The sequence below is a fragment of the Dipodomys merriami genome, unplaced genomic scaffold (genome assembly GCF_024711535.1).
Source record: "Dipodomys merriami isolate MVZ:Mamm:240054 unplaced genomic scaffold, mDipMer1.0.p SCAF_27, whole genome shotgun sequence".
Classification (NCBI taxonomy): Eukaryota; Metazoa; Chordata; class Mammalia; order Rodentia; family Heteromyidae; genus Dipodomys; species Dipodomys merriami.
Window position 1 is genome coordinate 1,287,401 of NW_027204159.1, and position 17,097 is coordinate 1,304,497.

Below are 17,097 nucleotides of genomic sequence, written 5' to 3' on the forward strand. Positions count from 1 at the left end.
ACCTAGTTTTTCCTGAGCCAATGACCACATCTATTGAAAAGTTAAAGACAAGTCAAACAAATGGTCTAAATGTCATAGAAATAGTATGACCTTCCCCTGAATAAGAGATGCTGAAAGGCTTAAATGAGAACACATGTAAAATGCCTATCAATTATCTAGGGAATAAAGGTTATACTTGTCTCCTCTATCCTTACCACATTTATTATCATCATTAAGTCTTATGCCACCTCAAAACAGCGACCTTTGATAGTAGAGAAGTCTCACTGCTCCACAGTATGAGACACAGAATCAAGTATTTAGTAGTGGGATAAAAAATGCTTCCTGATTTACTGAAGGATAGTAATAATGAACAGATGTAAAACAGAAGCTAATTGATAGGCTAAATGCATTAGTGTATTCCAGTGCCCTCTATATGAAAGGTTACTAACCCATCTCAGCTAAGTGCTTAAATTATAATTAAGTCTGATAGGAAGTCCTAGATTTATACCAATATAATTACAAATATTACTTAGCTTAGTAATACAGTATGGAAAGAACAATGAGATGAGTAATTTAGATGATACTGCAAAGTGGGTTTTAATGTCTGAAAGTTCTATTATAGTACACAGGGTAAGTGCAAATGGTGTAATTAAAACCTAAAAGAGGATCTGATCCTTAAAACACTGTTGTTCAACATCATTAAAATGCATGTTTTCTCAATTAATCCAAACTTTTCCAATAAAAACATAAAAATATACTTTCATCCATTGCAAATAAATCTCTATGGAACATAGATGTAGAATCAAACATCAAATCATCATTACAAACAAGTAGGAAAAAATAAAAGACCTGGCACCGGGTTTGAACAGCAGAGTCTAACAAAAGGAAGAAAAGGCAAAGCGAAGACTGCTCCCTTTATGATTTGTAAGTTACCCAGCTGTAACTATAAAAGCACTGAAAGAGCTAGAAGACAACAAATCTCTGAACATGCTTATTTAAATTATACAAATTTAAGCAAAATATTTACCTATGAGTTAATGCATATAATCACAGGCTTTATCTTACTTTAAAATTATGGTATTTCAATTCCCAACTTTTTTTCTTCACAGGACAGATATACAAAAAATTATTGTTGAACATGATCATTTTATTGTAGAAAATGTAGGTGAAGATTTCATGACATTGAAATGTCAAAAAAGTTTTGGGGACAAGATCACAAAAATACAAATGCAAAATTAGGCAAAACAAAATTAGACAATAAAGATCACACCAAGCCAGGTGCCAGTGGCTCATTTCTGTAATAATCTGAGCTACACAGTAGACTGAGATCCTGAAGCCAGCAGAAAAGATCAACAAACATTGGGAAGAAAAAGGGTTTGTCACTATTTTAAGCAAAGACTTACCATTTTATACATTTTTTACACCATATAATCAACTGTTTGTCATATAGTTTCCATTTTCAAAATACATATATTAGTGTATGATTTTAGTTAATGTAATTATAATTATAATATAATTAATATATAAGAATGTTTACATATTTATAGTTAATGTATATTTACATATAAAACAAAGTACCATCATTCTGAAAAGGCCTAAATATATATAATATTTGAGATAGTTGCTCAGAATCATTTTCCCTGATAAGCAATGAAATCAACCACAAAAATAGCAAAAATATTAAAATAGACAAACAATATACCCTAGATGATAACAAAGAAAAATTAAACCTACTACTATTTATTATAACACTAGTACCGATATACCAAAAAACCTCATTCCACTTACAAGAGAGAGGCATTAAAAATATACATCGATGGTTTTCAAAACTTTAGAATTTCAGTTTGAAAAGACAGCTCCATTCAATTTTTCTTAAAGCTGACATGCCTTATTATAATGATAATTAGTATTTGCTACATGTTTTCTCTGAAAAAGAGTTTTTAAGATATTACAATAGTTACCTGTCATTTATAATCCAGTTCAGACAGAGATTGAGAGAGCTAAGATTTTTGCACCTCTTGACAATTTCCATCACAGTTTCATTATCCAGTTCAGTAATATGACGTAGGTCCAAACTCGAAAGGTTTCTCAGCTAGTGATAGAAATAAAATAAAATATTAAAAAGGCAAATTCTTTGTTAGTTTCAAAAATTATAATACAGTTTGTTACAAGGTTGAATATCACAGTATAAGATCTAGACACATAATAGTATAAAATCTTCTAATTAAACATTTTCATGTAATATTTTATATACTATATTAAAAGTGAATTGTAAATCTTTAGTAAACAAATGTATGAATGACAGCAAGCATTAACAGATTTCATTGAGGCATTATTAAAATCAAATACTTGCGATCTACTAACTACTGGAGAAATTGTTTAGTGTTATGAAAAGTTCTACAATTTGTAAATTATTCACTTTCAAATGTTTATTTTAATGATCATATCCCTACTTACTTTTATATAGATTACTGTCCTTACTCCCCTACTCCCTGTTTTTTGTGCTGGTATAGGGGCTTGGATTTTGCATTCTCACTTGGCTTTTTTGCTCTATCACTCGAGCCACACTTCCAGTTCCAGCTTTTTACTGGTTAACTGGATGGAGATTAGAGTCTCAGATTTCTTTACCCCAGATGGCTTGGAACCTGGGTTCTCATGTCTCAACTTCTCAAGTACCTAGAGTTATTGGCATGTGTCCTGCTTGCGTTTTTGTGTGTGCATGTTTTTGTTTTTGTTGTTTTATCAGAGACAGCTTGGTGATATTTTATCAATACTCTCAAAATTATTTTATTATGGGCATATATTTTACCATGAAACCATATAAAGCATTAAAGAGGAAAGATTTTTTTATTCTAGGTCCCACATTCCTTATTTCTTCATTTTCTTTCAATCTGCCCTGATGATTTCTATCTTCCCTAATGTTTAGGCTCCAAAAACAATGATATTATTTTCATAAAAGTGGCAGATCTCAATTATGGCTTTTCAAATAGGAACACTGGCAAATAAATTATTTTTGCTTCACTATAGGAAAAGAATTAGTCTGGAGGAGTATGTTATATTAAATAATACTCTACAATCCAGCAAAATATATCTATGTCCTAAGAGGTTACCTTGCAAGACAGAAAGAATTGCACAGATATGATTAAAGTTTCAGATCTGGAGATGGAGATCATTCCAAATTATCCAAATAGGTCCAATCAATAAGAAGAGTCTCTTATCCAAATAAAACCAGAGAAGTGATGGATGATCCATTTGAATCATGAGGGAGATTCAACCTGCCTTTTACAATCATCAGATATATAGAAGAGGGACCAAGGTCCTAAAGATCTAGTAATGAGCACTGGTTGATAGTAAATAAGAAATAAGGACCTATAACATTAAAGAACTTAGTTAAGTGAAAAATCTGAAGGAGAAAATAAAAGAGAGAGAGAAAAAAAAAGATTCTTTCTTGAACTTCCAGAAACAACAATCCAGCCAGCACCTCAACTTTAGTTTGGTGCAATTTGTGTCAGACAGACTTGGATATCTAAATCAGTGAAATGATAAATCACTGAGATGTTGTGATCTGCAAAAGGAATAAAAAATACATTACAAAAACAACTGGAAGACAGGAAATGGCATATCCAGAACCTTGTGGGATCTCTCTGAAAACTAGTCTGACATTTCTATTCTACTTCAGTCCACCAACTTGTAGGTACAGCCCAACTGACAAAAGCCTCAGAGCAATAAACAACTACCTACATCTGCTCAACTTGAATCCCAAAAGAAAAGCAGACCCTGAAATCTCTATTGTAAATGTGCTGCCCAGAATGATATATACAGTGCAGCATTGAATACTTCAGATTTGACTGGTTTGACAGGGGATGTAAGTCTCAATTTTAGTTTGATTTAAATTTCTTTATGTTTAGTTTTGGTACCTGTGTCAAGTAGTAGCTACACTAGTCATAGGAGGACTGAGAGACAAATCTGCCACACACCTCAACTCAAAAAAGAAAAACTGTACAGATATAAGAGATTTTACTCACTGCTCTCTGCAGTGTGGTGCAGAAGTGTGGAGAGAAATAGATACAGCTAAGCTATAAATTTAAAGAAAGTCCACAATAGTAAAATTTTTAATTGAGACAACATGCTTCTGAAGTGACTTCTTCCAAGGATTAAATTCCGACCTTTTCTAAAAAGAGACAGAGCTGGTCAAAGTGACTACAGTCTATAACTCTAGTTAGTTACTTGGGAAGAAAAGGTTCAGGCAATCACAGTTCAAGATCAGCCTAGTCATAACAGTTTAAAGGACTCCATCTCAATTAATAGTTGTTATTCCAAGCTACAGGGAAAGCTCAATGGCTAGGTGCAGTGGCACACACCTTTGATCCCCACAAAATGGGGAAGCACAAATAGGAAGATATCAATCTGAGCTAGCCTGGACAAAAAGTGAAAATAACTGATGCAAATGGGAGTAATGGAGTTAACTCAGGTAGTGAAGTGTCTTCTTACCAAGCATGAGGTCCTGAATTCTAACCCCAGTATGAGAGGAGAGAAGGAGAGAGACAGAAATAAACAGACAGATTGACGGATAATCACACAGAGTATAAATAAGCTAAGTAGCTTTAGGAAAAACTCTGTATTAGTTTCTTAGGTTAGAAAATGTTTGCATAGCTCCTTGCTTTGCTCAGTTCATATTGGAAACATGCTTCCATATGTATTTTTTTAAGCATAGATGTCTTTTCACTTTGCTCACAGTTTTATTTTCTACAAGGTTTGGCTCCAACATTTCACAAGTCACATTTTCTTCCTCCTGATAGGGCAGCAATGAACTTGTATGTGTCAAGGATCTAAGTTAAATTGTATATTTCCTCTGCTGAATTTTCTTTCATATTCCTTTTACTAAATTTTTCTCAGTAATGCTCCAGATACTTCTATTTTCCAACTAAAAATGGTCATTTAAAATAAAAAACACACACATTATTTGTACAGTTACCAAAAACATCTAGCAAGGGCATTTTTTTTTAATCTCCACACCCAAAAAGTTTTTATCACTGCTGGAGAGGTACTCTTCGGGTAACATGCAAACAACCATGCAGCTTCTTTGAACTGCATAGTTGGACAACTCCTGGCTCATGTCCTCATAGCAGCCCCATTCTGACACCACAGCAAAGTCAGAAATAAATATATCAAATGGACCCACAGGACTTTGTGGAAAAGTACTGCATAACTATTAAACCCTAAGTATTAAGGATTAATGGTGCTGTTGTTTATCCAACTATAAGTGTGACCTATCTATTCAATACTGTCTGGCACAATATACATGCAGTCCCACCTTATTTTCCCAAGTAGCCTTTGTGATAGGCTCCTAGCAAAACATAAATTCATAAAAATTTGATCTGGCCACATAAATAGCCCATGTTTTGGTATGTTTTGGTATCTAGTGCAAAGGTTCTATGTAAATTCCAATATAGGTCTTAGCTTCAATCACAGGAATGTGTTCACAACAATGTAAATGTACCTAATATAAACTTTTAAATTGTTAAAACAATAAATATACATCTTACCACAATAACAAAAACATCACTTCATTAACCTAAGTGAAAGCACACAATAAAATTTTAAGTTGTTTGTACCAGTTGAGTCATTTATGGAAGAAAATTGAGGATCTGAGGCTGAAATAACTTGTTAAAAGAGTGGGTAATGGGGAGAGAGTTCTTTTTTATGTTTTTTTATTGTAAAGATACTGTACAGAGGGGTTACAGTTACATGAGTAAGGTAATGAGTACATTTCCTATTGAACATTGTTATCTCCTCCTATGTTTTTCTTCTACCATCCCTCCCTCCCCACTCCTCAACTCCTCCCCGCTCGAAGTTGTAAAATTCGTTTTCAACATAGTGTCTTGCACATCTCATTGTTACAATGGGTCAACCTGTACTCTTGTTTCAGCATTTTGTTATTTCCCTTTCCCTCCCCAAATTAGAAAAATGTATATACAAGATGCAGGGCACCAGAATCAAATACAGTGAAAACAGGAGTTGTATCATAGGGGAAGAACATATAAGAGAAACAAAAAAATCAGATAGTACATTTTACATGTTAAAAAACAATAGCAAGAAAGAAAAACCCACGTGTGTCCCTGTCTAGGGGTTTATTTCACTTAACATCATCTTATACAGTCATATGTACATAGCTTTTGACCTTTTCTGCTTGTCCTAGACTTATACTAGTTAAGGGAAACCATGGGACCTATGTTTCTTTGGGCCTGGCTTACTTCACTTAATATAATTTTTTTCAAGTCTTTTCATTTCCTAACAAATGGGGCAATGTCATTCTTTCTGATGGGGGCATCAAATACCACATTTTCTTGATTCATTCATCTACTGAGGGGCATCTGGGTTGGTTCCATATCTTAGCTATAGTAAATAATGCTGCAATAAACATAGTTGTGCTGGTAGCTTTAGTATGGCCTTGTTTGTGATCATTTGGGTAAATGCCCAAAAGTGGGATTGCTGGGTCATAGGGGAGCTCTGTGTGGAGTCTTTTGAGGAACCTCCATACTGCTTTCCAAAGTGATGGAACAAGTGTACACTCCCACCAACAATGCAGTAGGGTTATGGGGAGAAAGTTCTTACCAAACCAAAATTATTTTACAGGCTTAAAAATTCTAAAGATATCTTTCTAGAACTAATCTACAGCAAGAAGTAGCAATCCAATAACTACATCTATTTGGGATAACACTCTTATGTTTTGTTGACCCTGTAATATTGAGAAACCCTATCCATAGAAGGACTCAGTGCAGTGTGGGTCAGATGGTGACATCAGATCATGTGTGGCTGTCAGTGCATCCATTATTCATTCATGGAACATGTTTGTTTGTTTGCTTGTTTTGGCAGTGGAAAAATGCATACACACATGAGGAAAAAAGTTTGCTTTGGCTGTCATATCCCAGGATTCTTGCTTGGCTCTTAATGAATATTTATTTGATCACTGAGATTCATTATTCAAGAGCTGAGAGTCATTGACTATTTCACATGGCCTTCTCTATGACCATTCCCACTGGCAGTTCCAGTAGGATTTCCCAGAAGCCAACATCTTTATAAGACACACACCCAGCACCAATCTGTGATGTGTCATTTTTATTCAAAACTCCATTTTTATTCAAAGCCCGGCTAAATTCATCACATTCGTTCCTCTGTTGTGGGGATATCATAATACTGCCCTCCAGTGTTTCATAAAGACCTACCTCAAATAATCCATCACCATCTCAAACAGATAATTACATTTAAGAAACTGACATTTTAATTAAGCTTCCTATTAAGCTTACTATTCACTGGTAGTCTTGGATTATACAAATTACAAAGGATCTGAAAAAGCAAAGCCTTGTATCAAGATCTGATAGTTTCACTCTAATTTTCAAACATTTAGGTTTCGAACAAACCTAAATCAGAATATAGAATATAAGCAACTTTCAATTCATTACTACTTTTCTTGGTAAAAGATGTAACTTTTAGACATTTAGGTTAGAGAATAAAATTAAATCAATGATTGGCATAGTTGTATATGTAACTAAATAAAATGACATATTTATAGCTAAGATATGGAACCAACCCAGATGCCCCTCAGTAGATGAATGGATCAAGAAAAAAAAATATATATATATATATACACACACAATGGAATTCTATGCCTCCATCAGAAAGAATGACATTGCCCCATTTGTTAGGAAATGGAAAGGCTTGGAAAAAATTATATTAAGTGAAGTAAGCCAGGCACAAAGAAACACAGGTCCCATGGTTTCCCTTATTTGCAATATCTAGTATATGTATGAGTCAAGCAGAAAAGGTCAGATAATGTGATGTTAGGAAAATGAACCCTTAGATATGTATTTAAAAGTTTTTTCTTTCATGCATGTGTTTCTAACGCATTTATAAGATTATTTCTTTGTTGCTTTGTATGTCCCTTCCCCCCAGTATAACTCCTGCTTTCACTATATTTGATGTCGGTATAATTTGTGGAGGAGATGGGGAAAAACCAGTAGTTTAAGGATACAGGTGGACCCGTTGCAACAATGAGAAGTACAACTGTCATGTCGAAAACGAACTTTACAACTTTGGTGCGGGGGTGGGGGGGGAGAATTGGGTGGAGGGAGGCTGGGAAGGGATGTGAAGGGTAAACAAAGGAGGAGGCTGCAATGCTTGGTAAGAAATGTACTCATTATCTTGCCCATGTAATTGTAACCCCTCTGTACAGTATGTTCACAAAAAAGAAAAAGAAAAAAGAAAAAAAGAAAAAGAAAAAAATGACATGTTTAAATTATAGCTAAAAGCAGGGCATGGATGGCTCGTACCTATAAATCCTATTAACTCAGAAGGCTGAGATCTGAAGACTATAACTCAAAACTAGCCCAATGGGAAAAGGAAAGTCTGAGACTATTATCTCCAATTAGCTACCAATAAAGCCAGAAGTAGAGCTGTGGCTCAGGTAGTAAAGCTACAGCTTTGAGTGAAAGCTAAGGGACAGTGCCCAGAACCTGAGTTTAAGTCCCAGTAAAAACATAAAAACAAGCATGCGTGCATGCAAGCAAGCACACGCGCGGACACACACACACACACACACACACACACACACACACACACACACACACACACACACACACACACACACACACACACACACACACACACACACACACACACACACACACACATTACCTAGGAGAAACAGACTTGGAGGGCTAATGAACTACTTTCCACTCATACATTTTTGTGTAGATTTAGTTCATTAATTTTTGTTACTTGTTACTCTTTTCATTGAAAGTCTTTTTTCCTCTCAGTCCTGGGGCTTGAACTCAGGGCCTGGATGCTGTGGCTGAGCTGCTTTTGCTCAATGCTAGCACTCTGCCACTTAAACCACAGCACCACTTCTTGCTTTTTCTGTTTATGTGGTACTGAGGAATCGAACCCAGGGCTTAATGCATGCTAGGCAAGCATTCGACAACGAAGCCACATTCCCAACCCTAAAGTACTTTGAAAGTTTAAGATTTGAAGGCTGGATGCTTGGTGATTCATGCCTTTAATGCTGGTTATTAAGAAGGCTGAGACCAGTTCAAAGCCAGTTCCAGCAATAAAGTGCGTGAGACACTTATCTCCAATTAATTAGCAAAAAAACAGAAGCAGAGCTGTGGCTCAATGTTAGAGCTCTAGTCTTGAGCATAAAAGCTCAGGGAAGCACCAAGGCCCTAGAGTTCAAGCCCTACAACCAATAAAAGAAAAAGAATATTGGGGTCAGGTGTGGTGGTTAACACATAATTTCAACTACTTGGGAGGCAGAGATCAAGAAGATTGTAATTTTAGGCCAGCCTGGAGTGAAAAATGGGAGATCATATCTTGAAAATAACCTCAGGTAAAAAGAGATGAGGTAAAAAGGGATCAAATGATATATGAGTGCCTGCCTAGCAGGCAGGAGAGCCCCTTAATTCAAACAACAGTTACCACAGAAAGAAAGAAAGAAAGAAAGAAAGAAAGAAAGAAAGAAAGAAAGAAAGAAAGAAAGAAAGAAAGAAAGAAAGAAAGAAAGAAAGAAAGAAAGAAAGAAAGAAAGAAAGAAAGAAAGAAAGAAAGAAAGAAAGAAAGAAAGAAAGAGAAAGAAAGAAAGAAAGAAAGAAGAAAGAAAGAAAGAAAGAAAGAAAGAAAGAAAGAAAGAAAGAAAGAAAGAAAGGAAAGAAAGAGAGAGAGAGAAAGAAAGAAAGAGAGAGAGAAAGAGAGAAAGAGAGAAAAAGAAAGAAAGAGAGAGAGAAAGAGAGAAAAAGAAAGAAAGAGAGAGAGAAAGAAAGAGAGAAAGAGAAAGAGAGAGAGAGAGAGAGAGAGAGAAAGAAAGAAAGAAAGAAAGAAAGAAAGAAAGAAAGAAAGAAAGAAAGAAAGAAAGAAAGAAAGAAAGAAAGAAAGAAAGAAATGTAATGAAAACTGGGGTTGAGAGAAAACAGCAACAACAACTCAAAGAGAAAGGAAGGAAAATTACAGCACAGATCTTGAAGAAGAAAATTTAGAAAATGAGAAACTAAGAGTGCTGGCAATGGAATGGCCTAAGAGACAACCAGTTTCTGCCTAAATGTACAAGAAGCTTGGACAAGGTCAGTAATTTTAAGAATTTGCTACCTAAACTTAAGGAAGAACATGGCTTAGTAAGAGAGGAAAAAAGAGTGTCTATTCATCAACTAGACTACAATCACAGCTTAGTTAAGGATGGCACACTATTATAGAGGAATAAGAAGCTAAATAAGCTACATTTAGGACATTAAACATACCTTGTCCATTATATCACAGAACTTTGAATATCAGTTTCTCAACTGCAACTGGAAGGCTTTTAAATTGCCCTAAAGTATGATAGAAACAATAAAAACCACTCATTCTAACAATGAGAACTGGACTTGAAGAAATGGTCTTTGTAGGCTTTTGTTGTCTCTTGTTTTGGGCTTTCTGTTTTTCTGTTTTGTTTTTTCAGTAATAAAAGGGTTTTTTAAATTTTTTATTGTAAAGATACTGTACAGAGGGGTTACAGTTACATGAACAACGTAATGATTACATTTCCTATCAAGCATTGTTATCCCCCTCCAAGGTCTTGTTTATTAGACAAATGATCTAGACCTGAGCCACACTTCTAGTCCTTTTTTGTGTATTAGTTATTTTTCAGGAAAAAAAAATCTGCATTTTTTTTTGTTTGGTCGGTCCTGGGGCTTGAACTCATGGCTTGGGTGCTGTCCCTGAGCTCTTTTTTACACAAGGCTAGCAATGAACCACCTTGAGCCACAGCTCTACATCCAGTTTCTGAATGGTTAACTGAAGATAAGAGTCTCAAGGGGACTTTTCTGCCTGGGCTGTCTTGCAACTGCGATCCTCAGATCTCAGCCTCCTGAGAAGCTACATTACTGGTGTAAGCTATTATTACTGGGCACTTAGCAAGAATCTGCTTTTTTTTTTTTTTTAATTTGCTTGAATCCAGTCTCAAACTGCAATACTCCTACTTACCCCTCCTCTATGGCTGGATTACAGGCAAGATTTTTATCTACAATTAATCACAAAAATGCCAGAAGTACAGCTGTGGCTCAAGTGGCTCAAGCCTTGAGCAACAAAGAGCTCAAGGTCAGTGCCCTGAGTTCAAGCACCAGGATCAGCAAGGGAAAAAAAAAAAAAAAAAAGAAGAATGACAATATTATTTGTGTAGTCATGTAGTTCCTTACCTACTCATTGGGCACCTGTTACATACAAGAAACTATTCCTAGCTGCAACAGAATAGACAAAAATCCCTGTATACAGAATGTTCATATTACTAGCCAGCAAGCAAGTGAGCAAAGTTCACGTCAAAAGTTTGCCCATGGTAAATACATATTAAGAAAAATTAGGCAAGGCAAGATGGATGAAAAAGAGAGAGAAGGGATATGGAGTGTAATTTTAAATAGATGGCCAAGAATGCTTTCACTGAAGATTAAGGAACAAATAAAATCATGCTGATTTCTGGATATAAGTGCACAGCACAAGTCACCTGAAATGGAAACTGGTCTTAGCGTTTGAGAAAGTCAGGAAGCAGCTAGTAATGCCAGAGCCAAGTGAACAGAAAGGACACTAGCAGAGACATGGCAAAAGAGGTAAACAAAGCAACAGAGGTAATGCAGACTACAATAGTATTGTGCACCACAGTAAATATTCCACATTTTGCTGTGAGGAATTTTGGAAGCCATCAAAGGTTCCTAAATAGAAATATGTCATGTTTATAACAGCAATAGTGTCCAAAACCATGTGAGGTGGGGTATTTACAAGGTGTAATCAATATATAACGCAGCCTTCCCCGTCCAAGCAGACATCTTTAGTGAAGCCCCCAGATACCCACAGACAAGGCTGGGGACTGTGCTCTCTGTGTATCCACTAACACTGCTCATCCTTCCACAAATGCTAACCATGATGCTTCAGAAATTTGATTTAAGTCGAAGACAATCGACTTCAGGCCATACCATGTCTTATTGATCTTTATGTCTCAATATTAGGTATTATGTCTCAATCAAGGGTATTTAATACTTTTTACTAAATTTGACATCAGGATCAAAACTATATGGATAACTTCTTTCAGTTAAGTTTCAAAAAAGCTGATCTTCAAATTTCTAACTATATCAAGTACAGGTTCTACAATTCTGCTGTTAAAGGATTTTAAAAGTTTTCTTGGAATACGAGATTTACTAATATGTAAACATTAACTAATTTAAAAATTATCATGCCATACAACTAGTGGCCATTTGAGAATAAGCAGCAAAACAACTTCTCTACCAACATATTTGTTTTTAAAGTGCAGAAAACTCAAAAAAGAAAAGAAAAAAAGACTCTGTAAGTTGTCAGAGTTGTGATGTGTTGGCAAGAATTCTGAGAAGTTCACCATCATTTTCATCATTGTCTACTGCAGCAGAAAAGTGCACTTGTTAACTGGATTTTTGCTTCTTAGAATACCAATTCAAAAAGGATACTCCTCTTTCACTCTGGCAGGCAGTATAGTCCTAATTGACTTTCTTCTATGACTTTTCACCAAATCCTTTGCTTTTCTTTGGATAAGATTTCTACAGCTCCGAATAAACTACAAACAGCACTTAAAGTTAGCAGCACGAAGCAGCCCTGTCACTTTTTTCGCAGCAGGAGCTAAGAATGAGAATTTCTCTTTAATTATAAAATAAAATGTTCACACTGTTTCACTTAAATAAGAAAAAAATCAAAGCCTAAGTAAATGAAGGGGAATTAAGTTAAATGAAAGGAAGGAGAGATTGCTTCATCTAATTAGATTAGCTGTATGTTTCTTTTATTTCCTCATTCCAGGTTTGTAACGATACCAAAAATTTAAAAAAAAAAGGAAAAAAGAAGTTAAAGAGACAGTTCATGGAATGTATTAATTGCCATCATTTACAACCAGATGTCATACTTCAATAAGTCAAAAATCTTGAAAATATATTCTAAATAAAAGTTTATAACTTTATTTTTTAAGTATCAAAATGTCACTAATCCAAGATAAAAGTTGAGGATACCCAAGACAATGGCTTATACCTTGGCATCAAGATTTGACATTGTCCATTAAGATAAAATTGTGAAGTCATTTTATTGTTTTCTAAATGTGTGAAGCTGGAAAAAAAAGGAATAGCATTAATGATTTTTAAATTTTAAGAATATTCTGGCATATATTTTTATTTTCTGCCATTCCAAAAATGTTAGGCACATGCTACATCTCTGAAACAATACCACAAGAAAATAATTTGATTTATTTCTTTTTGCATCTTTTTTTGATCGGTCATGGGGCTTGAACTCTGAGCCTGCTGCTTTTTCTTTCTTCTTGGTTTGTAATAAACAATTGGCACTCACCTTCACTCAAAAATCTTAAGTCTTATATTCTCATTTATATGTCTCAGCCTAAAACCAAAGCTCAACGAAAAAAAGTATCTACATCTTACTTTCAGAAATTAGTCTTCCTACCATGAACAGCTACAGCTTATAAGCGTATTTAAGTATCATCCATCATTTCAGCTGAATACTTATATATAGAGATGAGCTACTTACTTCCCACATTGGGGCTATTCATGCCACCAGAAAAACATTCCCCAATATTAACCTTGCCCCAAATTGCCAACGAAAGCAATATATCTGATGCCAATCATCTAAAAATGAACCAATCAATTCGCCATATTGATGAGAAAGGAGTCACAGAATCTGCACCTGCAACAAATCACAGTGCAGATTTATATTAAAAAAAATCATTTATTTCACCATTTTCAGCTTTGTCTGAGTTAATTATTCATGGTTATTACTCAAGTGCCTCCATGAATAGGGAAAGACTAGTAGTCTTTCCAGGTAGCAAAACTCAAATGTTAAAATAGTAAAAATTTTGGCAGAGATGAGGGGGAAGTACTGGGCTTGAACTCAAGTATTCCTACTTGCTGGTTCTCCTGCCTAAGGCACCATATTCTAGTTAATTTTTCTCTGATTATTTTTTTAGATATGGTCTCAATTTTTACCGATGCTTCTGAACTACAATTCTCCTATTTACAATTCCTTCTATATCTGGGATGGGCTCAGGCCACTAAGCCCATCTTTTTCTATTGATATGGGGTCTGGAACAAGCAATCCTCTTGACATGAGCTTCCTTTATAGTTTGGATAATGGGCAAACACCATTGCATACAGTATTTCCTGTTGAGACTTACTAACTTGAGGACTTACTTTCTGCATTAGCTAGCTTCAAATCTTGATCCTTTCCATCTCAACCTCCCAAGTAGGTAGGTGTGAGCTACCATAACTGGCAAGAGTCAACTTTTTTAAAAATCTTTAAGTAGTTGTACAAAAGAGTTTCAACTCTACATGTCAGTTCATGAGTACAATGTATCTTAACCAATGCTATCATTCTCCCCTGTCCCAACCTCACTCCTTTCCTCTTCCTGATTCCATTTTCACATATATACATTGAATATCATAACTTTCATCTACCCTTCCTCTCATTGTTTGTTCTTCCTTTTGACCTCCCAACCCCAAACAACACTGTTAAGTGCTAGAAGAGTTAAAAATATAGCTTAGGGGCTGGGAAGGTGGCTCAGTGGTAGAGCGCTTGCCTTGCATGCATGAGGCCCTGGGTTTGATTCCTCAGCACCACATAAGCAAAAAGAAAATAGATAGATAGATAGATAGATAGATAGATAGATAGATAGATACATAGATAGATAGATAGATAGATAGCTTAAAGACTATTCCACAGGTAGTAAGTCACTTATCTATCCTGTAGTTTTCTTTGATACTGAATAATGTAGAAAATGAAATTATATTACCATTAAAGTAAATAATAATTTTTTCAAAATGAGCAGCAAAAGTATCTACCTTTTATTTATATATTAAAACACTACACTCTGATAAAGAATTGTTTATCTGTAATCTTATTTTCTCAACTAGTGTTTTCCATCCTTTAGTTCAAAACCTTCAACTAATTTCAGTAAGATTAAAATAACAATATTAAAAGCACATCTAAGGTGAAATTTTATAAAAAGTGTATTAGTTTATACATTTTATAAAAATGTATTATTTTATACATTTTATAAAAAAATGTATTATTTCCCTAAATATGAATTTGGGGCCAATTATACCTTCTCATATGAGTAAAACACATAACAAAGATTTTGAAAACTAAAATAAAAATACTGATAAGATGTAATGTTATTTGTATCTCCCAATATTACTAAAATAAAACCAGTAACTTGTATAACTACTTTGTAATCATTGACTAGTTTACTCACTTTACATTTGCTTCTCTGGATTGACATTATAGATTATAGAAAGAAAAAAACGTTTCAATTTTGTCCTTACTAGGAGCATATGTTATTACCTTTCTATAATTTAAAAGCTAGCCCTCTGTCCTTGCTTGGCATTCACCATGGCCTTGTAGCTTCTCTGAATTGTGATACAAGCTAGCCTGTCCTTATCTCTCTAGATATAGCTTATCTAGATTCAACAGAGCATTATAAGTAGCAGTGATCTAAGGCAAGATTAAGTCTAATATAAATTTGATGTCTAATCGTCTATTTTGTGTATTGTTTCAAACTGTAACAAGACTCCCTGAAAGAAAATAAAATTGGATCTATTCTCTTAAAATGTGATCTCATGGAAGAAATCTAGAATCATGCAGAAAGGAATAAGGTATCTACCAATCAAACACTAATTAGGAAAAGTCATACTATGGAGGTTAAATTACATAAATTTCTCTGAGGGAAATGGCAATTCTGATGAAGAGAAGCCAAAAAGACAACCTATATTTGGTAGCATAACCCAAATCCAAGACCAGGAAGTCACTAACGCCTCAAAGCTGGAAGAGTCAAAAGGAAGAATCACTGTTATAGAAACCTACAGGCCACACACACAGTCAAACAACATAAGCTGGAGTTATAGAACCTGGACCAGTCTAGGGCTGAAGTCTTAAAAGAGAAAGAGTAGTTAACAGCTACATCATCTAAGACAAAATGTTGTGCATCTATTCTTCTCTCCTCTCCTTCCTCTCTGTCTTTTACTATCCTGTCCCCTACTAAATGAAGACTGCACAGTGAAGTCCCCTATAAAACATAGCTATAGAAGTGCATGCTTAGAAAGAAGCAAGATTCTGAGAAGATTCTGAAAAAAAAAAAAAGGCATAGGAGCAGCATAAAGAAAGGAGAAGGAATATGAGTTTCCAACAATGAAAAGAAGCTTAGTCCATCTGATGGTAGTCCTTTACAACTCAAAAGCAGGAATAATTGCAAGAGTATTATTGTACCTTACCTAGATACCTAGAGTGCTGACCAAGTTTGTGTTCTTCTTTCAGCCAGATGAAAGCTGTAAACATTATTACTTGAGCAGCTTTCTCAGACAAAGGGGTATTTGTTTCATTGTTAAAAATCCAAGATTGACAGCCAATTTCATGATGAAAAAGTACCGCTATTCAAACACAATAACCAACCATTACTTAGTGAATATAACAGACAAAGTTTCAGTGAGAAGCTTTTTCTGCAAAAATCATTGATGGTCAATCATCCCCACAGGGATACAATCAAGTGAGGAGAAATCTACAGTGGAGGAAGTTGCTATGTTCCTAACGATTTTGTAAATACACTGTTGTCAACAGCTTTTGTGCAAATGCCCGTGATACCTCTGGGTTGCAAAGCAAATATGTGAGGAACTCAATTGCCTTAGGACAATAATAGTGTCTATGAGACACTATTATTGGGTAAATGTGCTTGGAGAAGGAGAACTCAGAACCAAACCCTAATCCAAACATCACTGTGAAAAATAATGGACAATAATATGGAGCCCCAGGTTCTGGTTAAACATTGAGTTTCATGTTAAAAAATTCAGAACATCCTAATGTCTCATAAGTACCTTATCTTCCTATTAACAGAGAGTTACTATCTTTATTAGCTATCTTTACAGAATGTAACTTAAAAAAAAAAAGACACATCTTTTTAATATCCAGGGGCCCCTTTAGAATCTTGTAGTATATTCTGGACCACCATTATAAACATCACACAATGTTAAAATTGTAAAGAATAATCTGAAACTTTAGATTCTCTATAACTGACAATTAGCACAGTCTATGAAC

At 34.9% G+C, this 17,097-nt stretch overlaps 1 protein-coding gene across 1 annotated transcript in view; it reads right to left on the reverse strand.

Annotated features, from left to right (window-relative positions):
* Fbxl17 (F-box and leucine rich repeat protein 17) overlaps positions 1-17,097 on the reverse strand; it is a 461,687-nt gene that overhangs the window by 301,914 nt on the left and 142,676 nt on the right. Inside the window, exon 6 of the mRNA XM_070036015.1 lies at positions 1,941-2,071. Coding sequence (XP_069892116.1) covers positions 1,941-2,071 — 131 coding nt within the window. The remainder of the gene's footprint in view (positions 1-1,940; positions 2,072-17,097) is intronic.